At 36.9% G+C, this 22,875-nt stretch overlaps 1 protein-coding gene across 1 annotated transcript in view; it reads right to left on the bottom strand.

Moving 5' to 3' along the window:
• Positions 1–20,934: 20,934 nt before the first annotated feature.
• The window catches only part of LOC124722925 (rab11 family-interacting protein 1), a 99,954-nt gene continuing 98,013 nt past the window's right edge, over positions 20,935–22,875 (bottom strand). The window contains exon 12 of the mRNA XM_047248087.1: positions 20,935–21,069. Within this exon, the coding sequence (XP_047104043.1) occupies positions 21,022–21,069 (48 nt within the window). The 3' untranslated portion in view covers positions 20,935–21,021. The remainder of the gene's footprint in view (positions 21,070–22,875) is intronic.

Below are 22,875 nucleotides of genomic sequence, written 5' to 3'. Positions count from 1 at the left end.
AGAGCTCACTGTTGACAGGATATTCTCCAAGTAATTCAGCATTCAATAACTTGTTTACTTGATTAGCCTACTGTGTCTAAATCAGGAATGTGCCATAACGAAACCTCTTGATTGATTTAAGTTGCACCAAAAGTCTCTCTAGCACTTTATGGATGTAGAAAGGTGAGAACTTTTCAAATGAACCTTCTACACACTTTACAGCAACAAATACATTATTAACCTCATGATGTCTATTACTATCATTGGATGCATTCAGACGCATGTCAGGTGTCTAGTACCTTCCGCCGCGGAAGTCGAACACGCGCCAGAACAAATGGACGTGGTCAGCCCATAGAGGGCTCCGCCTCCACGGCGGCTATTCCGCACAGCGGCTCTCGCGCAGCGAGGGCGCCACCGCTACCCCACGTGCAGACAGCGGCCAATAGCCGCTCCCTCAGGTTTCGAATATAGGGGCCCGCTCTGCCCTAGTCCAGTCAGTCTGGTACTCACTCTGGATTTCGTTTCTATCTCGGCGGTACTGCGTTCTGGTCGTTGCTCGTTGTTGACATTTGCCTGGCTCTGGTTCCGAGTGGATTTACGTTTGGTGTTGTGGTTTCCACAAGCCTCCATTGTTTATCTCTTCCTTGTGTCGCTCATAGTCGGTCGTGGTCGGCTGTTGTCAGTTGTCGTTGGTCTGTCGTCCGACTCGTCCTGTGTTTACCCGGTGGTGCGTGCTCCACCACTGGCGGCTTCCCCGCCTGGTGGCTCCAATCCGCAGCCCAAGGTGTTCCCGCAGTTGGTTTTGGTTACTACAAGGTGGACTAGCCACTCAAGGTCTCTTTGAGCTTTGGGTGTTAATGCTGCCCAACTGATGACCCAAACCACTGGGAGTAGAAAAAAAACAGAATTAGGCTCCATGGAAGTCCCACGAACAGCTACAAAATTAAGTGTCAACTTAGAGTGAGTCCCACTTGCCTGGTTAAGCTCTATACAACTAAGGCATGGCAGGTTCCCCAGATGTTGCCAGCTAGCAACTGTTCACGCTTAACAGCCATGGATCTCATAAGCACACATCAGACCTTAGGACTGAATGGTTTGACGTTTCTACAACTCTCGTGATCCAGGCGGTAAAGCCAAGATCTCCATTCTCCAAGGCACACAATGTGCCCCCGCTGTGCCATACAGTAGTCACTGAAGTATGCCCAGAGCTTATGGAGACCTAACTGACAGAGCTTACCTTTCCCCAGCTCAGGATCCCCAGGATTGCCATGCTCATACCCAGAAAATGAATGATGAGCCCCTGAGGGCTCATGTCTCTTGCAGCTTGACATCAGGCCACTGTCACACTGAAATGCCCCACAAATCTGGATATTGCACCATTCAGCCTGCCAGATGAATGGCAACCCACAGTGAGACCCCTTTCAAACTATCACCTACTGATAGACAACTAGACAACATCTCTGCAACCTTCACAGTGATCAAGATATATCTGATACTGTTGACACCCCTTACATACCCTACCAGACCTGATAACAACACTAACCAAAGCATTTTGATGGCCATTCTACTTGTCAAAGGGAACTGCAACTCTAATCACTTACATATCTACTGATTGTGTGTACATGTATGAAGTTACATTGCCATCTGACCATGTCTTCGAGTTGCTCCACTTTTTTTGTCAGACATTGTACACTGAGGTGACAAAATGCATTGGATAGTGAGATGCACATATATAAATGAAAGTAGAATCGCATACACGAGGTATGAAAAGCCAGTGCACTGGCAGAGCTGTCATTTGTACTCAGGTGGTTTATATGAAAAGGTTACCGATGTGATTATGGCCACATGATGGGAATGGTGGTTGGAGGTAAATGTACAGGACATTACATTTAAAAAATTTCTTAGGGAATTCAATATTTCAAGATCCATAGTGTCAAGAGTGTGCCAAGAATACCATATTTGAGGCATTACCTTTCACAAGGGACAATGCAGAGGGAAGGTCTCTATTTAACGATCGAGAGCAGTGGCATACGTGTAGTTGTCAGTGCTAACAGTCAAGCTGCGTCATGTGAAATAACCTTATAAATCAATGTGGGATGTACAACAAACATATCTGTTAGGTCAGAGCAGCAAAATTTGCCACTAATGGGCTATGGCAGCCAATGACTGACTAGTGTGCCATTGCTGGCAACACATCGCCTGCAGCATCTCTCCTGGGTTCATAGCCATATTGGTTGGACCCTAGATGGCTGGAAAACTGTGGCATGGTCGGATGAATCCCAATTTCAATTAGTAAGAGCTGATGGTAGGGTCCACGTGTGGTGCAGACTGCATGAAGCCATGGACCCAAGTTGTCAGCAAGGCACTGTGCAAGCTGCTGCTGGTTCCATAATGGTGTGAGCTCTGTTTACATGGAACAGACTGAGGCCCACTAGTACACCTGAGCTGCTCAATGACTGGAAATGGTTAAGTTTGGCTACTTGGAGACCATTTGCAGCCATTCCTGGATTTCATTTTCCCAAGCAATGATGGAATTTTTATGGGTCACAATGCGCCATGTCACCGGGCCACAACAGTTTGCATTTGGTTTGAACATTCTGGGCAATTCAAGTGAATGATTTGGGCATCCAGATCATGTGACTTAAATCCCATCAGACATTTATGGGACATAATCAAGACATCAGTCTGTGCACACCATCCTGAACTGGCAACACTTTCACAATTATGGACTACTATAGAGGTAGCATGGCTCAATATTTCTGCAGAGGACTTCCAACAACTTGTTGAATCCATGCCATGTCGAGTTGCTGCACTACATTGGGCAAAAGTGGGTCCAATATGATATTAGGAGGAATTCCAAGATTTTTCTCACCTCAATGTATGTTTTCATTTGTCTGTTTTGTACACCTGAATTGTGAAAGTCTTGACATGTTTCAGATGCTTTTTAACAATCTTCCTGGACATTAAAGTAGCATTTAAAGATGTAGTGCAAAGTTTTGCCACAACAAACATCCCCAAATAGTTTTTATTATGATGATCACATATGTCAAATGTGTGTGTCCGTATCGTTATCACAGGAAACTGCATCTCTATTGCTACGTATTTGGTAACTACAGATTTTGTCATCAATGTCTTTCATCAAATCGCTTTAATTAAATTTTATTACCAAAAAACCAAGGTCTGTGACTCAACACTGGTTTGGTCAATCACACTACCACTTTTCTTGAGCAATCATTAAGGAATTGAGCAAATATACTCTTATACAAAATCTCATTATGTATGTATCTTTTCTCAGTATTACCACAACTACTAGTGTCAAGCATTAAGTTCTCTGTATCGAACAGGACAATGTTTTAGCAATTCCATAAGGTACAATAATTTGTTCAGTTAGTATTTGTCACATTTCTGTGTAGGTATGTAAAGCAGCCAAATGTCTTTCCTTTATTCATTTATGAATACTTTTGTTATCTCCTACTGTCAATTGTAACTAATTTTAAAATGATTCTTTCACTGTGCAGCAGAATGTTATTTTGACACTTTCTTATGCTTAAAGCTGTGTTCCAGACCAGGATATAAACCCAAATCCTTGTGTTTTTGCAGTCAGTGCTCTTACCAACTGAATTCTCCAGGCACAAGCTGTGATCCTAATTCTCTACTTTAATTCCGTCAGTACCTCTAGCCTAACTTTCTAACATCTCAGAAATTATCCTGCACACTTTGCTGGACCTGCACTTCTGAAAGGAAGGATATCATGAAGAAAGGGCTCAGTCACAGCCAATGGATTGCTTCCAGATGGAATCTTTCACTCAGTAGCAGAGTGTTCACTGCGATGAAACTTAGGGGCAGATTAATGTGTGTATGGTGCACCAGCTCTTGTATGTAGAACCTTGCTGCCTTCGCAGCACTGCTCTTACCAACTGGGTTATTCAATAAATGTTTGTAAGGCAGTGTTCAACAACAGAAGATCTGTGAAAAATCACAAAATTTAATGTGGCATTGGTCCTCTGTACAGTATTCTGAATTGTACATATGGCCAAGTCTGCTGTTGCTGAAAACAGTCTCACAAACAGACAATTATATTTGATGAAATAAAATCTTTTCCCATGCATTTGTCTACAGCAGGGCTTCCCAACGTGTGGTCTGCAGACCCCTTAGGGGTCCGCCGGTTCTTTCTAGGGGGTCCGTGGCCATCTTTCACCAAATTGTGTAAAATAATGAGTAAAATTGGCGAATAAAAATGTGAAAATCAAATTCATCACTATTTTTTTTGTGAAAAACATGTGTACTTTTACTTCAGGTCGTATTCTCAAGCAGCCTAACAGCACAGATGGCGCAAAAGCTATGATGGGTCCTACAGTCGGAGCAATAACGAAAATAAAAGAAAACACCAAGAATTGCTACGAAACAAATGCCTGTTTCGTTCAAGAAAGTTTTAGATGAATCCATTTAAATCATTAACTACATAAAATCAAGGCCGTTGAAGACAAGACTTTTCACAATAATGTGTGAAGATATGGGCATTGTTCCCTGCTTCTCCACACAGAAATGAGGTGGCTCTCACGTGGGAATGCACTCTCTCGGTTGTACGAATTAAGATTGGAAGTCCTAGTTTTCCTTTTGGAGCATAACACCAAATTAGTAGACCTTATTAATGATGAAAATTGGCAGTGTATACTTGCCTATTTGTCAGATATTTTCTCCAAAATGAACGAAATGAATATTTCACTCCAAGGGCAAAGTGAAACAAAAAAGGTCACTGCTGTTGACAAAGTTTGAGCATTCAAGAGGAAAATCAGTTTTTGGGCAGAGAGTTTTGAGGAGGGAGAGGTCGAGTGTTTTCCTCTTCTCAAGGAGTTTTTGAAAAACAAAACATTGGCGCTTGGGAAGAATTTGTTCATCAAATCCTGGAACATCTCCGTAGCTTGATGTCATTGTTGGAGCATTATTTCCCAACAGATGAAGATGAGAAGCTGCAGAAATACGAATGGGTGGTCAAATCATTCACTGTATCCAAAAAGCCGAACATTCTCTCATCAAACGAATATGAGTTGTTGATACAAATTGCCACAGACCCTTCCTTGAAATCAAGTTTTGACATTGACAGTTACTCACACTTTTGGATCCGTTTGTATAACAAGAAATACTACCCCCTTGTTGAAAAGGCAAAACGTGTAGTTCTTCCGTTTGCCACAACATACATGTGTGACTCTGAATTCTTGATCTATACTGCCCACAAAACTAAGTACCGAAGCTGTCTAGATGCGGAACCAGATGTCCATCTCCAGTTGTCAAGAATTGAACCCAACTTTTCAAAATTGTGTCAGCAGAAGCACCCTCAACCATCACATTAGGATTCAATTATTATTCCTACAGACTCATCTATAAGAAAGAAGAAAGCATTTTTCTTCGTAGATGCTCAGTGAACGTACGTGAACTATAACTCTGTAGGCATTTGGTTTCTATCTTCTATCATTTATAAAATAATTATTAATTGAATTCTGTTGGCATTGATATTTTTGTTACAAAAATTAAAATGATCTATAAAGTTAATTTCTTTTCTTTATACTATATTCCATCCTCTCAGTTAAAAATATGGCCTGCCTATACTTCAGAGGACTTTTCATGCGCCAATGTAAACCACCTCTGCCAGAATTGTTTCCTTTGAGAAAAAAAGTCTTACGTTCTGTGGAATGCTTTGGCTTCTGTTTGTTTGTTTTCCTAATTTGTTTACAGTCAAGGCTGACTGCCATGATATAGTGTCCAAGTAGTAGTTGAAGTTGTCAGCTGTGGCTAAACTGTTGCCACACCACCTGCCAGTTGGCAGCTACCAACCGACAGTACACTGTTGCAATGCTGCCTGCTAGCTGCCGGCTATGGACACAAAGACATAAAAATAACTAGACTTTACGAGCTATTTACATGGGCACGAAAATCGATTGTGGAACTGGCAAATGGCTTTACAAAAGCAGATTTCCAGAATCGGTTTTGAAGTGTTTACCTGACCAACCAAAAGCAGAATTGGGACACCGGCTTACGAAATCTGGTTTTCGAAACACATGTAAACTGGGTGGATGTATTCCCACACATTGCACAACATGTCACCATTTTCCTTTAAAGGCAATTCCTTGGCCTCTTTTCTTTCGTGATGTGTTTGTATCCCGAATCATGGGTCTGCCTCTTTTCTTCACAGCCGCGCGGAATGGCCGCGCAGTCTAAGGCACCAAGTTGTCATGGATTGCGCAGCTGCTCCCGCCAGAGGTTCGAGTCCTCCCTCGGGTGTGTGTGTGTGTGTTTTTTGTCCTTAGCGGAAGTTAAACTTAGGTTAATAGTGTGTAAGACTAGGGACTGATGACCTCAGCTGTGTTAAGTCCCATAGACTTTACATACATTTGAACATTTTTCTTCAGATTTCATGAAAAACCATCCACCCCGCCCCCCCCCCCCCCCCCCCCCACACACACACACACACACACAAGACTGTTACAAAATATGCATGCTCCTTACACAACAGTAGCCAAACAGTGGAAGTGAACAGACCACAAGCGGTTGCTTGTCAACAGCGAACAGTTTGGACGTGACATTGATTGCTCTTGGAGGAACGCAGCTCCAACATGTGAAATGTCAATTACCAAGTAATTTTAATAAGGCTATAGTGTGTTGAACAAAGGGAGTAAATCCACTAGTAAGTGTCTGGATACAACGGGAATTCAAATTGGATCATTCATTTCAAGTTGTTTTCATTCATCTCTAAACCAAAGACTATTGATACTTGGGGGGGGGGGGGGGGGGTAATTGGGAACATGGCACTTGCACTAAGAAGCTTTCAGTTCCCATGGGTTTCACTCTGAAATTTAAATTTAAAGTTACTGTGTTCTTGACTGACTAGGGATCTGCCATGGATTTTTGACTGAAGAAGGGGTCCGCCAGCTGAAAAGGTTGGCAAGCCCTGGTCTACAGGGATTCAGTCATCAAGGAGCTCTTGAGATCCGAATGAGCAAAACTTCAACTGGGACAACAGTTATATTTTTAATGATGCTTGGAGATGGGGGCTCAATGTTGAAAGTTCACAGAGATGTAAGCTGAGTTATCAGCGTTCGATCCTCCACCGTAGACATTGATATAATCTTTGATAGCATATGGCAGTTTCGTGACTGTGTGATGTCTTCATGACTTAATTTGGCCAACTACATATGAAAGTGCCAAACAGCCTATTAGTAAGACAAATGAATCCTGACAAATGACAACAGAGAAAGTCACTGAAAGCTTGAATACACAAACGAATCTCACTAAGCGAAAAGATCCAAGAAACATTTATCCAATATCTCTGCTGGTAGAGCATTACCTGTAAAAGGCAGCAAGGTTCTGGGTTAAAGTCCTGATCCGCCAAACACTTTTTAATCTGTGAGAAAATTTACAATCCATTCAGACTCTGCAGTAGTGTGAAAGATTCATTGCGGGTGCAACACACAGGTTGTGGCTATGCCATTTGTCCATGATAGCTTTTCTTCCACAAGTGCTAGTCCAGCAAGATATGGAGGAGAGCCTACATAGGGTTTGGAAAGCAGGAGAGGGACTGGCAGAACTGAAACTGTAAGTGTGGGTTGAGAGTCAAGCCTGGATAACTTAACTGACAACAGAACGGCCCATGAAATACAAGGTTCTGTTTTAAAGTCCTGGACTTTAACCAATTTTTTTTTTGCAATTTCTCTCTCCAATATACATTTCCATGTTACAGTATCTCTGTAGACTCTTGTTAATAAATTGTGAAAACAATTCTGTTTCTTAAAATTTAGTGCATTGAGGGAACCCTCTGTTGTTGAGCATTACCCAAGAAATGATTCCGAGTTACTCTTTAGTTTATTTCTACCGCCCTTCCTGTTTGTCCCACATGACGCTGCTTGGAAACCTACTCCTATCTGAAATTACAATTTTCTAACATTCCTCTGCCTCTACGTCCAAAGACCACTAACTCAGCCTTCTGGCTCATTTCAATAACTACTTCTCTGTCTGTTTTCTGTCCTTGTACCCTTTTCATTACACCTTTCTGTTGATATCGTAGCATGTGCCCTCGATTGGTGAGGACTGAAAGATACTTCATATGAAATCCCTTTACGCCAGCTTTATTCTTAATTTTACCAAGCAATATGGCACAGTATAAGTTGGCCCCTTTAAGCATTTTACAAATTACTTCTTTCTGGTCTAACTTGAAAGCTGTTATAATATTTGTTAAATAAATTTGGGATAAAGTCAATACTGACAAAGTTAATACTAATCAGTAGTGCTCCAATTTGTTTCCTTTGTGCAAAGTAATTTTCAGGGTAATGTCACAAAATTTGCTTTTTGAAGTCAACTATATTAAACTAATACTTCATGTTCTTACTCATATCATCATTATTCATATTTGGCATAACATCCATACTCCATCAAATACTACTGTAGTAGTTCTTTTAAGCCACCACATCTTTCTGATATATACTCCTACATCTGATATATACTCCTAGATAAATTGAAGTTTTATGGGATTGATGGTATAGCCAACCAATGGATCATGTCATATCTAACTAAAAGAATGGAGAAAATTGTACGAGGGTAAGTCAATTATTATCCACAATTTAGTTATATTTTTGTTTATTTTGGTAGTACTGTCATTTTACGTTGATAACGCATGCTTTGATTATTTATTGTTAAACCTTGGCAATTTTCAAGCTGCTAGGTTAGTTTCATCATCACTGCCATACTGTTAATCATGGCTGCTTCGCTTTCTATTTGCACCAAAGAAAAGCAATGTTCAGTGATCCGTTTTTTTTGTGGTCAGAAGGTGTAACGGGGGCCAAAATTCATCAAAGACTTTTGGTACAGTACAAGAACAGTGTTTTGTCACAACAGAGTGTCTATGAATGGAAAGAAAAATTCTGAAATGGTCGCACAAGTGTTATGCACGATGAAGGAGCCAAACCACCGTTTACCACCACAAATGAAGAAACCTTTGAGCGTTCACGTGAATTGATTCTCTTAGACAGACAATTAACTATTGACGAAGTGGCACATCGTCTGCAAATTAGTCACGATTCTGCCAATAGAATCATCCACAACAGACTTGGGTTTCATAAAGTTTGTGCAAGATGGGTGCCAAAACAACTCACACAGTTGCATAAACAAAAGCACTTGGACATCTGCAAAAAACATTTGGATCACTATGGTAATGAAAGGGACAACTTCTTAGACAGGATCATTACTGGTGACAAAACATGGATCCATCATTATGAGCCGGAGAGTAAACGGCACAGTATGGAAAGGAAATATAGAAAAATTCGCTGTGCAAGAAAAAGTTCCAGACCCACCCGTCCGCAAGAAAACTGATGCTTATGGGTTTTTGGGACATACAAGGTCCAGTACTGGAACATTATGGGGAAAGAGGCACAACAATGAACAGTATATGTTACAGTGAGATGCTTACTGCCAGGCTATAACCTGCAATTCGAAGCAAACACCGAAGATTGCTGTCAGAAGGTGTTGTGTTATTGCACGACAATGCCCGTCCGCATACTGCTGCCCACACTGCTGAAACACTCTAGAGACTCAGTTTTGAAGTACTGGATCATCCTCCATATAGTCCCGATCTTGCCCCTTCCGACTATCACTTGTTCAGTCCACTCAAACAGGCATTAAGGGGCCGTTGATTTGCCTCAGGCGAAGCAGTGAAAGAAGCAGTGCATTCCTGGCTCGCGGCTCGACCGAGAAACTTCTTTTATGAGGGCAGCGGGAAGCTTGTACAATGATGGATCAAGTGCATTGAAACACAAGGAGACTACGTAGAAATATGATGTTCTTGTAAATTTCCTATTTGATTACAATAAAATTTTATAACTACTTCGCAGATAATAATTGACTTACCCTCGTACTTAGTAGTAATCCAAGCAACAGAATCCAGGGACATAATTCTGACTGGGAAGAAATCATCTATGGGGTTCCCCAAGGCTCAATCTTAGGTTCACTACTGTTTCTCATATATGTAAATGACCTACCGTCTAATGTACAACAAGCACAATTAGTTCTTTTTGCAGATAATACCAGTATTGTAATCACTCCCAGTATATATACAGAAATGGAAGAAATGGTGAACAAAGTTCTCAAATGTATTATTTACTGGTTTTCTGTGAATGGTCTGACCCTGAATTTCACAAAGACGCATCATATTCAGCTCTGAACCTCTAGGGGTACTGCACCAGTGATAAGTGTAACACACAGTGATGAAATAATACATAGGGTGGAAACTTCAAAATTCTTAGGTGTCCATATTGATGAGAATTTAAACTGGAAAAAAACACATTTGGAACTCCTAAAACAACTTAGTTCAGCCACATTTGCACTTAGAAACATAGCAAATTTTGGGGAGAGAGAAATCAGTAAGTTGACAATTTTGCTTATTTTCATTCAGTAACATCATATTGAATAATGTTCTGGAGTAACTCATCTTTAAGAAAGAAGGTCTTCATTGCCCAAAAACATGCTGTAAGAATAATACATGGTGCTCACCTGTGGTCATGTTGTAGACATCTGTTTAAGGAGTTGGGCATTCTGACTAATGCTTCACAGTATATTTATTCCCTCATGAAGTTTGTTGTAAATAATCCACTACAGTTCAAAAGGAACAATGAGGTACATAATTACAATACTAGAAGAAAAAAATCACATTCATTACTCAACATTAAGGTTGTCTTTAGCACAGAAAGGGGTGCACAACACTGCAACAAAAATTTTTGACCACTTACCCAGCGATATAAAATTCGTAACAGACAGCAAGGTAAAATTTCAAAATAAATTGAAAAAGTTGCTCCTTGACAACTCCTCCTATTCCGTAGAAGAATTTCTATGTTTGTAATGTGTAAAAGGTGGTGGGTAGGAATTGCTAACTCAGTCTGTATACGTTATTTTCATTTCAGGGGGAAAAAATAGGGTGATGTTTAGAGTACAAATAATGTACAAATTAATTTGCAATATGAATGTAAAATGACTCATTCCACATCATGACAATTTATCATGCAAAATGATCCATGGAACATGAAAGGAAGAAACTAACTAACTATGGAAAGGAAGGTTACAGTTTAAGGTTTTGTTGACTCTTTATTTTAATATAGTACTAGCATATCTGAACAATAATAATAATAATAATAATAATAATAATAATGACTTTCAGCTGCGACTTGGGAGAAGGAGACACACTAGGATTCACTCTAAGTTATTGACAACAGCTATTCAAATGCTAAATCATGGTGGGACAAATTATCTGAAGACTCTCAATCACAAGTAAATAGTGCAACTGAAGGTGAATACTAATGTTTCTGAGGAAAATATCTTGCAAAAATTTCACACAAATTTGCTAGTAACAGTTTTATTTCCTATAAAAATATACATTGCATCAAAACATATTCTTCACCAAATCAAAACTTTTTTTAAATTTTTTACATTCATGGAAGACAATACTATTTTACATTGTTATTTAATGTCTTTGTAAGAAATGCGGCACTTAAATCTAATGAACATACATGTTGGTCAGAGCATACACAAATTCTTATACAAATTAGTAACAGTCAGATATTACCTCAACCATGTTATCACCATGAATTTTTCAATTTATGGTATTTTGATTAGCATAAAATGTTATGTAACTCTTAATAGTCAGCAGAGCAATTCAACATTGTAAGGCACTATTAATGCCACAGTTATGGTTAAATATCATATGGCAAGAAGCGGATATAATGAGTTAGTTTCCTCGTGCTTTAGTTTTTGTCCAACTCCTTGTTCATGTCACACACATTTATCTTGTTTTAAATTTGTGTCATCATGTGAGTCTTGAAAACTGTGCACACTAACTCCAACATTGTACATTAAGAGAAAAGAAAACAGAAATGGAAGCAAAAGGTATGTAAATAGGAACCCAACTGTCTCAAACTCTTCTTATAGCACTGAATGTGCTATCAAGATAATATAACATTCTTTTACTAAAAAAATGGGACACAATTCCATGAGGTTTATCTAGCCAGTGGAATCACACACCAGTCTGATTGGTCAAAAGAACTAGAACTGTGATAAATGTGCTTCATGTTCCTGGAGAGCTACTATACTTCCTCACAATACAACTGAAAACTAGTTTTTCTTGCAACTTTACTCCCGTTAACACAGTTTGCAAAAACTGTCTAGAAACAACATTAAGAAAGTGTTGAGTCATATGCTATAAAGAAGTTCATACTTCGTTAAAAACTAAGGTTTTGTATGTGACAAACTAGTATGTGGCAAAGGGAAGCACGTGGAAAAGACACTCACAGTTCTACTGTTCCTTTTCACATCTCAGTTCATTAAAAATATGGATATTAATACATTTGCACATGTATTCAGTTTTCACAAAATGATTGCAGCTATTTAAAAAAATAATTTTCACAATCTCTAAAACCTAGTACTGTAAGATAAAAACGATTTAAATCACTGGGAGAAGCTGTGACATACTTAAAAAAATAGAGAGACATCTAAAGCAGGAGTTTATTAATGAGAATGAAGGTGTTACCAGCAAACTCCACTGATGAAATCTTCTCTGGTTATTGTCCAAGAAACAGTGTCTTCTTGAGGCAACTTTTTGACAAGTTTCTTGCTCATCATCTTTAGACGAAGAAGGTGTCTAAACACCCAATGAGCAGGAAATTTGTTGAAAACTGCTTAAGTCAATACTGTTACTCAGCTGATAAGCCAAGAATATTCAATCAGGAATTTCTTACTGTACCAAAACCGAAAATGGAGAATCATTAAGTCACTGTTTCATGTGTAAATCTTTTGATGCCCACCTTAATGACTTCCATTTTTATCTTCATACTGTTTCTTTTTGAAACATTTATCCTTACCAAAATATAATAGTATAGCAAACAATGCAAGTTTATTATAAAACTTTACAAGCGGACATATTTAATGAGCTAAATTACAGTTATTTAAATGGGTTTTATTCCTGACATACTTTGAAGCCAGTTATAAGGAATTCCCTGAATAATGCTTATGACACATTAATTCACCAAGATTATCCTGTAGAGAATCTTCGGCGAGAACGTGTACTTTGCGATTTACTGGCACAACCTGATTAGACAATCATCATAAAATGCAACTTGCTCATTAAAGTGGGCCTCAATGCACTGATTTATTAGACTCTGTACTTTTTGTATCCTTTATAAATAGTTTAATATGCTGTTTACAATAGGTATGATTGTGAAACATGAAAATCTCTAAGAAATAAATTAAAATATTTTGCTAAAGCAGAAATAATACTGAGATAGACTGTAAACAATGGCACAATCAGTAGTCAGCTTTATCATTCAGGCTTCTTCAATGCAATGTGTAAATTCTAAAATTAAGTTTTGAGACTGAATATATTGTTTTGGTCTTCCAAAACTTTGACGTAACAGTTTAAGTTTATATATTTTCAAATATATTTACAATGAGAGGCAAGCAACATATTTCAGTATACCTCAACATAAGCAGCAGAAGTTGTTTCCTCTATACTATATGGGCATAAGTAAGAAAAGTAGAAAAATAAGAACACATTTTAAGATAAAGGCAATTGTTAACTGTTCTGCAACGTAAACTGCCCAGTGAGACAAGAGAATTAAAAGGGCAAAAATTCTCCATGGCTCAGTATCCAAAATGCATTATATAACAATAAGTAGACAGAACAAATGTCACTGCTGATGCCATTATTGTTCACAGTCTAATTCTAACTAATAAACAGCAGCTATCAAATAATACTGAGTGAGACAGTATGGCTACTGTTTATGAAAAAAAGAATCTTTCTGAAGAAAAGATTACAAACATCCTATCCATCACAAGGTCATTAACAGATAAGGATGTTTTTAAGAAGAACACCAAGTATAAAGGATAACAGTAATTGGGACAATACGCTAAGCACTTGTATACTGATATTCTAACATTTTAAAAATATATACCTTTATTTTAATATACACAACCACACATTGCTCCTCTATCTGTGATGGGAGGGAGGGACGGAGGGGGGGGGGGGGGTTATGTGAGTGAAGAAATCTCTTCTAATGTAGTGACTCAGACAATAATCAGTAGCTAATAACTTTTTATAACACTAAAAATCTCCAGATCAATTTCAACACTTTTTTTTCCTACACTGGAGTATACTTTCATTGGTTAACTGAAAACAAAACATAAAACACCCACAAGTTCATAATGCAACAAGAATATTATTCAGTGACACCACAGTAACTATGTTATTCCCTAATATTTTTTTGGGTTTTTTAAATAGTGCTTCTCTCTATATAAATATACTTTTCAGTGCTATTTCATTTATTTTCTCTACAGCCCACTGCACATCTAACAGAATCCAGTTTTATTACCTTACCCTAAATATAAACTGGAAGCTGCCTGTCATTATCATCTAGCCCTCGGGCATCTATAACTGCATATGTCATAATTGTATATCGTCAGTTTGTTTGGTCTGGTATAAATCATTTAATGCTAGTCAAAGTGGCAATTGAACTTCATTGTTCAAATCAATAATTTATCTTCCTTTTGCTCAGAGACATACACAGAGATTGCAACTGCATCCATATTTCCATCCATAGAGTAGGACCTGATTCAAACCCCCCAATCATATCCTCTGCATTATCTGAGTTCTACAAAACTTCCACCACAACTGGTTACACACACTACTGATATACTACATCTTCCTAGGACTATCCCAACTGGTTGGTTGGTTTGTGGGGTTGAAAGGACTAGACAGCAAAGGTCATCAGTCCCGACTATCCCAACTCATTTATCCTCTTGGATAACCTGACCTTTGTATCATACATATGTTTTGCAGATAATTACAATTGTTGTGAAGGGTATTAATATTTCCAAAGAATAAGGTTGTGGCCAAATGAATCATCCAATAAAGTTAATCATATGAGTCCTAAAAGGATGAGGATGCTATGTAATGTGTCAGGGGAAAAAAGGGATCTAACAATAGCAAAATATTTTTTTTTCATTTAACACTTTTTTACATATCACAGAAGATAATTCATGAATTAGCCAGTGTATTCTGCAATAATTTCTGTATACAAGAAAAGGAGGATGTGGATGGGAATGTCCCATGTGTTGCTGCTGCTGGCGATATTGAATTTCCTACATAAGTGATCTCCATCACAATCATCTGTAATGAATATAAATGCAGCAGCTTGTTCCACACAAAAATACATATTTGTTTGAGCAAACGACAAAAACAAGGTGTTTTGCTGTAAAACAGAGATGAAATTAGGTTCGATTAGGAAATAACATAAGACAACTGAGTCACTTATGCCAGAAACTTCATATGCCCCAAGTCCAGCATACAAATCATTGTCAAAATACAGTGTATAAGAAAATGAAGATATATTTTAATAGATAACTGATGCAAAATGAGAGAACTACAGTTGAACATAGTATCAACAAACTGCATAAGTAAATCTGTAAAACAAGCAAAGAGAGACACCAAATGTTGTGAGGAGGCTATAACTGGACAGAAAATGAAGAAAATGGGTGTGATAACTTTGAGACAATGATATTTAAATGGGCTGTATTAAATTTATGTCACTGTAAAATATATATTAAAGCTGCCTAGAGTGCTTTCTTAGCATGCTTTTTATTTTATGACAAATTATATTTAGATATCTTTGGTTCTGATCCTATATCACAGACTTATCCACTTCCATAGTTGATAGTTAAATTCATGTTTCAAACCTGAGATCTGAATCATCAAGATTGCCATCTTTTGCCAAATCATTGCGGCACAGGGGAGGACACAATATAAGCAGTTTATTTGAAATGTAGATTTGTTTTCAGCTGTACACCTAACATAAAACTTTTATCTAACATATTTTACTGTGATTGGTAGATTTTTAAAAGGTACACTACAAAGGGCCTTAGTGTGACAAATAAAGATGCTGCTCCATGATATATGTAACAATGAAAAGTCTATAGACTGAAAATTAGCTCATATGTAGACAGTGTAGGCAAGTTGGTAAATAGGGAAAACTACATTATAGGTGTTGCACTGCTTGTTTCACAACAAAATTAACATAAGATGACAACAATGGATATATATTTGCCTCACAATTTATTGGAAGATGAACAAATTCCTACATCCAGTATCTAGGTACAGAAAATCTGACAAATCATCAACAGATGCAAAGAGAGGTATTTGCAATTACAGTTTGGCAACAGTAATCCAAGCAACAAAAATTTCAATTTCATCCTACAAACAACCTGCAAAAATGCAATATGAAGCTTTCAAACCACAACCACAATGCAGATTTTAAACAATGACTCAAAAAAATACTTTTTTAATAAAGAATTGTACAAAATACAAATGTCACCTCTGTCTATTCAAGTTCTCTTTTCAAACATGAGACATGTGCCAAACCAAAACTGAAAAACAATTCAGATTCTCTATAGAGTTTACCCCATACCAATAATCAGTGAATTGGTCTCGCAAATGCAAACTGAGTCACCAAATGTTGTTGTATGCATTTGGTCCACATATAGTATTACAAGAAGAAAGAACTGCAGTACAAATTGGTAACTTAATTTAGTTTTATAAACATGGTAAGGAAAGTTCTGGCAGAATGATCCATGGATAAAGGAGACAACTCACTGAGTAGTAACTGACATTCCAGTTTAATGACTCATACTTTCAAATAAATCAAAATTGGCCAGGCGAATATTTTTAAATTTTGCACTGATTTTTGTCTTTAACTGCAGTGTCATTTATTTTCAGAATAACTTTCTAAACAACAAGATTATTTTCTTTGCTTTTTAATAACATTACTCTCCATTTTCAAGAAGAGATGTGAGACTCATACATGACAGTGAAAATGCCTATTATAAAAGGAAAACCTAATGTAGTGTGTTGAAGTTGATTTATTTTTGGTTCTATACTGTTATGACACACATTTGATTGTAATCTGTACTGTATTGTTTTATTAACACTATTACCTTTACTTCACCTCATTTTGTCTTTGTAAAAAATCTCTATTGGCAGTCATACCCAAATTTTTCCATCTTTTTTGTGTGCCTGTTGTCGACTCAACACTTCTGCTATATTTGGTGAGTTGTCTCCTTTATTCCTAAATTATTTACTTTGGGTTTATCTATTTCACCCTCCTCTGTTAACCCCCCATCTGATAAAAAGTCATGCTAATAAAGAAAATTTGTTGTATGCATAAAAGACAGCCACAGAAACCCTATCAAACCATGTTTCTAACAGTCTTCAGTCAGAAACTTAAGAAAGAATCTGGGGAGCGGGGGTGGAGTGGGAATGAAAGAATGGCAAAGGCAAAACAGTACAGGTGACAAGACATGAAGATACTGATAAAAAAAAGATCCAAAAATGAATTAAAATTAGAACAAAACAATATCACACTGCCACATTTTTCTACAACTCTTTGTCTCCTTCAGCATTCAGCAAAAGGATTATCAGTTCCAACAGTTGGACATTTTGTGAATATTGGTCACCATATATTTAACATCGATTCTTTTTTTTTTTTTTTTTTTTTTATTTGTTCCATATGATTACTTTCTTATCAACTCATTATGTATCTCTCTTTCTCTTCTGTTTTTGCTTCTGCTTTCCATTTATTTTTTGCCCTATTTCTTTTTAGATTCCTGACCTTCCCCTCCTTCCCCCAAAGTCGTTAATTCAGTTCTTTTCTTTCAACATTTTCATCGAGGCCAGTCATCTCATCCGGGCCAGTCATCTCATCCACCTCCCAGCTGAATGCCATCCACTATCTAAAATCATTCTACAAATTCTGTGGATTGCAGGTAAGACATGCATCTCCTTAAGCTACCATCTACGTGGAGAGTAGATTTAAAATCTGCATCTTACAAGCAGTTCTGAGATTATCTGAACCATTAAGGAGTTTACAATACACATGTTATTTTATGTCACATCAACCACATACAAGCTAACAGTACCACACTGGCACTATCCCATACCCCATTTTGAGACATTCAGGATCTAAGAAGTCGATTAAACGTTACCTAGGTGTCTACTAATGAACAAAGGCAACAAAACACTAACACTATACACGGCCTAGAATTGGGTTCCAGAATTGGGTAGTTTCCCATACACATATTTCAATCACTAAGTGTATCATACATGCATATTGATTCATCTTTAATGCCATAAGCGTGAACTACCAATGTGAAGTAAATGCTAATGTTCTATCTGTGTTCATATATTTTTGGAATACAAGAGTAAGTCATTAAGTAAGAAACAAATTGATATGGGGTGCTGAATGTCTGAATTAGGCACCACAGGATATGGATATATTAACTAGAACAGTGCCAAGTGATATTTGACACAAAAAGAGTGTTTACGAAAGCATAACAGCAGTTTAAAAATGTACAGTTCCTCTGAGAAAGTGTACAATTCTTAAGCAGCATTCTTTAATGCATTTCTTGCTGGTAAAGAATATGCATAAAGAGGAGCTTCCTATGTGAGGTGAGGGTTGCCTGTCATGTAGCACTGTTTACAATGCGTGTAGCAGTTTTTTGGTACACACTTATAAAAAAGAACATCACACTGGATGACAAGTAGAGATTAACAGAGGTAACAGACTGAAGAATTAACCCAAACACACAGAAGTGCACAGACAATGTATCAGCTCCATCAGTTATTCATATGGCATTGCACACCTTATAACACAAGACTGGTTGAGGGCATTGAACTAAGCACACAGAAGCAAAAGAATGGTATTACAGTATCCCATCACTATGATGATTAAAATAGATGGCAATAAGCCCTTGATTCACCATTACCAGCATAGGACAGTATCCACAATGTAGTAAACACATCTTGTTCTGGTTGTGAATAAATCTAAGGATACATCTGTTAAGAAAATTATATGCAGTGTTCAGGATTATAACAGCATTTACTGACCAGATTCCAGCATCAAGACGAAACTGTAAATGTAACATCATCAGGAAGCTTTGAAAAGACATTTAACGAAACTGTCAAACACTCCACGCCAGGGCATGCTGGTGTGTCACACCACCACCAATAAGTCAAGCAAGCTGCTGCAAAATTTCAAGTTTTAACTCCCCAAGAATCTTCTACGGTAGTATGATCTAACTCTAAGCTACTTTCATTTGTTCATACCTGTATATTTCTTACTCTGGTAGTCTAAAAGGTTACTGGACAAACAGGCATACACCTCAATGTACAGGGAGATTATAGTGGGAATTGTAACTATTGTTTACCTCAGTATTCTTAATTTTCTGATTTATGTTCACCTCTATCTTACTTATTGGCTTATGCCAGTAGTTCTAAAATTTTGTTCTCATACCAGGAATACTAATATGTAAGTTCCAATACCATCATCAAAGTGACAAACAGTGTTGATAGTCTCCCTGTAGGTAATATTTTTTATGAGAGAGAGAGAGAGAGAGAGAGAGAGAGAGAGAGAGAGAGAGAGAGAGATATTTATTTAGAAAATTTCCCAGAAGTGAATAACGAAAAATGGTGACACAAAATGAAGCTCTATTACTGATAAACTTAAAGGCACTGAGGTCTATTTAAAGTCTTAAAATTCACCTTTGTTTTGGAAATTAAAGCTACATTACCAAATATGCGCTCTCTCTCTCTCTCTCTCTCTCTCTCTCTCTCTCTCTCTCACACACACACACACACACACACACACACACACACACAGAGAGATTAATAATTTCCAGTGTTAGCTGTGCTGCACTCTTGGCTAATGTAAAAGATTCTATTCCGTATAGTGTGTATGCCCATATGATATACCACCAAGTAAGTATACAGATGACCTGTATAGTTATGTACTACTGTTACATTTTTCTCTCATTTAATTATAATTCCAGTTCTGATGTTCAGTCTTATTGGCAGGAGCATTGCTTATCAATCTAATACTTTTCTAGCAAAAATATAAGCTATATACGGAAGGGCATAATGAGCCTGAAAAAACATTTCTTACCACCATTCAAACCTTCAAAAGCTTTCTCACACAGCATCTTAAAACACAGGTTTACATAAACCACTAAAAAGTAGCAAATATTTACAGCTTGTGGTTACTGTCTCAAACTGACAGACAATTTTTCTACAAACATCACATTGAGTATGGACAGATTTTTGCAACCCTTATCTTTTAAAAAGCATAGAACAAACAATAAATCTTCCATTATGAGTGACATTGCTAATAATTGCAGCTGACAATTAATCAGCCTGAGATACACAAACTTTAAGATTATTATGTAATAATTTTTGGAATAAAAACTGAGCAAACCTATTACGTGTGTCCCGAGAAATATTTGCATTCCTTCCTGGGCAAAAGGAAACAGTCTCCACGTGATTATTTATTGTCAACATAAACTTCGGTCCATTACATAACAGACACCTAGTAATACAACAAAGAGGCTCAAATCTTAAGAATTCCAATTTTTTTTTTTTTCACTCTGAGAAAAACATTTCTATTTACAAAGTAAAGGAAATAATATATCGCGAAAATTATGCCGGTGGAAAATTCATGAAAAGAACTGAATAACAAATTACAGTAAAATAATTTTCTGTGGTATTTTTGTTACAAAATAAATCAGATTAATGACTGTTCCTAACACATGTTCACTTCATGCAACCTCATACACAAAGAGGCATGAAATATCTATTAATAATGCCAGTTTGGAAGATTTATAAACACTTATGTTTTCCAGGAAGAGATAGTGAATGAATCACAAAAAATATATAAGAATGGTAACAAAGGAAGAATAGCAGTAACAATAACAAAAACAATAACAAAACAACAGAAATAACAACAATAGCAAAAATAACAACAATAAAAATGTTAGCATAAAGTAACAGGAAGAACTTTTCACTGTATCAATACATTAAAATCACAGATTTAAATCATTAAAATACTAGAAGCTAAGATTTTCTTCACCAGATGCTGGCAGCTATCATCATGTTTAAGAAACTGACACTAACGTAAGTGTATTTCTGGATTCTCAGTAGTTTCTTAATAAATACTTTGCTCTCTCACAGAAACCATGTTCCTGTAACCCAAAAGAAGGAATTTTTCCACATTAGGTAAATGTTCCAAAGTGGTGGACATGGTAAGCGCACAACCTATAGTTTTAAAAAATAAGGTAGATACACATACGGAACAACATTTTATCCATTTATGGTGCTGTAGATTACTGTAACATCATGGCTTTGTTTTTCTGGTTGCCAAATGCATTACCAGATGGACAGTTTTCACTGACAAATTCGAATTTAATTTAAAACGGAGTTCAAGACCTATATGGCATAGCATCAAAGCAAAGTGTAGATAAAACATATGCCAAGAATTTGATGAGAGTTTTCACTGAAATCCTTTTTAAGTAGTATAGTTCATTAATTTACTCTAAACTGAATCAGTTTTAATAGGGAAAAGTAGAAGCTCAAGGTTTCTGAAAACTTTATGGCCGAAAAAGATTAAAGCTCTCACTTCATGATTCATTATTATGATAGGATAAATTCATTTACATAGACAATATCACATTTATTTTGTTAACTAATCAGTTAAATAGCAGACTGCTATACATAAAAAAATATTGTTCAAATTGAATAAGAGCTGAATAAAGAAATTAAAAAATAAAGTTTTTGTTATAGTGATGGAAATGGTTCTAATAAATTATGTACTACAATGAAGTCATTCTTTAAAAAAAAGAAAAAAATCCAATTGCTGGACGGCATATAGCAATGCAGGTACAGGGACAGGGGCAACCAATATTATAGAAAAATTAGAGAAATCTGTGGTGGTATAACTAGGTCACTCCTAAGAAACAGATTGACCACCAAATTACTTAACAAGTTACGCTATAATAAATGAACTTTTGGTTTCAGTTATGAGAATATAACTTCCTGTGAATCTACATGAAGTTAGCAGGAAGCTGCACACTATTGTGACTGGGGATGAAGATACATAGTTGTCGTGGCAAGAAGAAAAGTATATGCCCTTTCTTCAAGAGGGAGACTTGTTCTTTGTACCTATCTTCAATTGTTACTCTATTTATTTCTCTAACCACTCCCCATTTTTTTCTGTCAAGACAAAGCATTTAAAAATATGACACAATGAAGTGTCACAGGCTAAAATGCAATGTCAGATAAACTAACACATGAAAAACAGATAATCTGGCAAAAGTGGTCATACAATTAATACATTTTAAGATTTCTTGTTTACACAATGATAGTCACAGTCTTAAGCCATAAAAGCACTCATAAAAAAGCCTCACTGCATACCACAGCACAAAAAAACAAAGCTGGTATCTACTTTTCTACTGTTTCACAGAAAAGTACCTAACAACAGTTTTCTGTCAGATCCTATGTAACATTCATGTTTACATATGGTCATGAATTATAATCTATAAAGTACTACAGCATGAGGAAATACTGCTTTTCCACACACAAAAATAAAATCACTACAACACAATTTAAAACAGCATATAAAGGATTTCATTTGAACTTTCAGGATAATCACTGTTCTCCTGAACAGCAATAGTGGGATAGCAACAATTTGTCATTCAATGTTCCACTACAAGTTTACAGGTAGCTGAAGTATTTGTATGAACTACTTCAATGGAAGATTGTTGCTGAGATGACTGATTCCCATGAAGCAGGCTGAAGGGACAGACATTGCTTCATAAGAGTCAGTCTTTTCAGTAGCAGGCTAGATAAAAACCTAATAAGCTGTATCTTATAAAACCTGATTAAAACTGTTTGCCACTGGCCAATGACTAAAACATATTGATGTTTATACATGCCATTTAACACTTGCTCAAAAAATATGTTTTGGTGTAAAAATTATCATGTCAACTGAT

The sequence above is a fragment of the Schistocerca piceifrons genome, chromosome X (assembly GCF_021461385.2).
Source record: "Schistocerca piceifrons isolate TAMUIC-IGC-003096 chromosome X, iqSchPice1.1, whole genome shotgun sequence".
In the NCBI taxonomy this organism is placed as follows: Eukaryota; Metazoa; Arthropoda; class Insecta; order Orthoptera; family Acrididae; genus Schistocerca; species Schistocerca piceifrons.
Note: the sequence above shows the minus strand (reverse complement) of the source record. Positions and strands in the feature narration are given on the sequence as shown.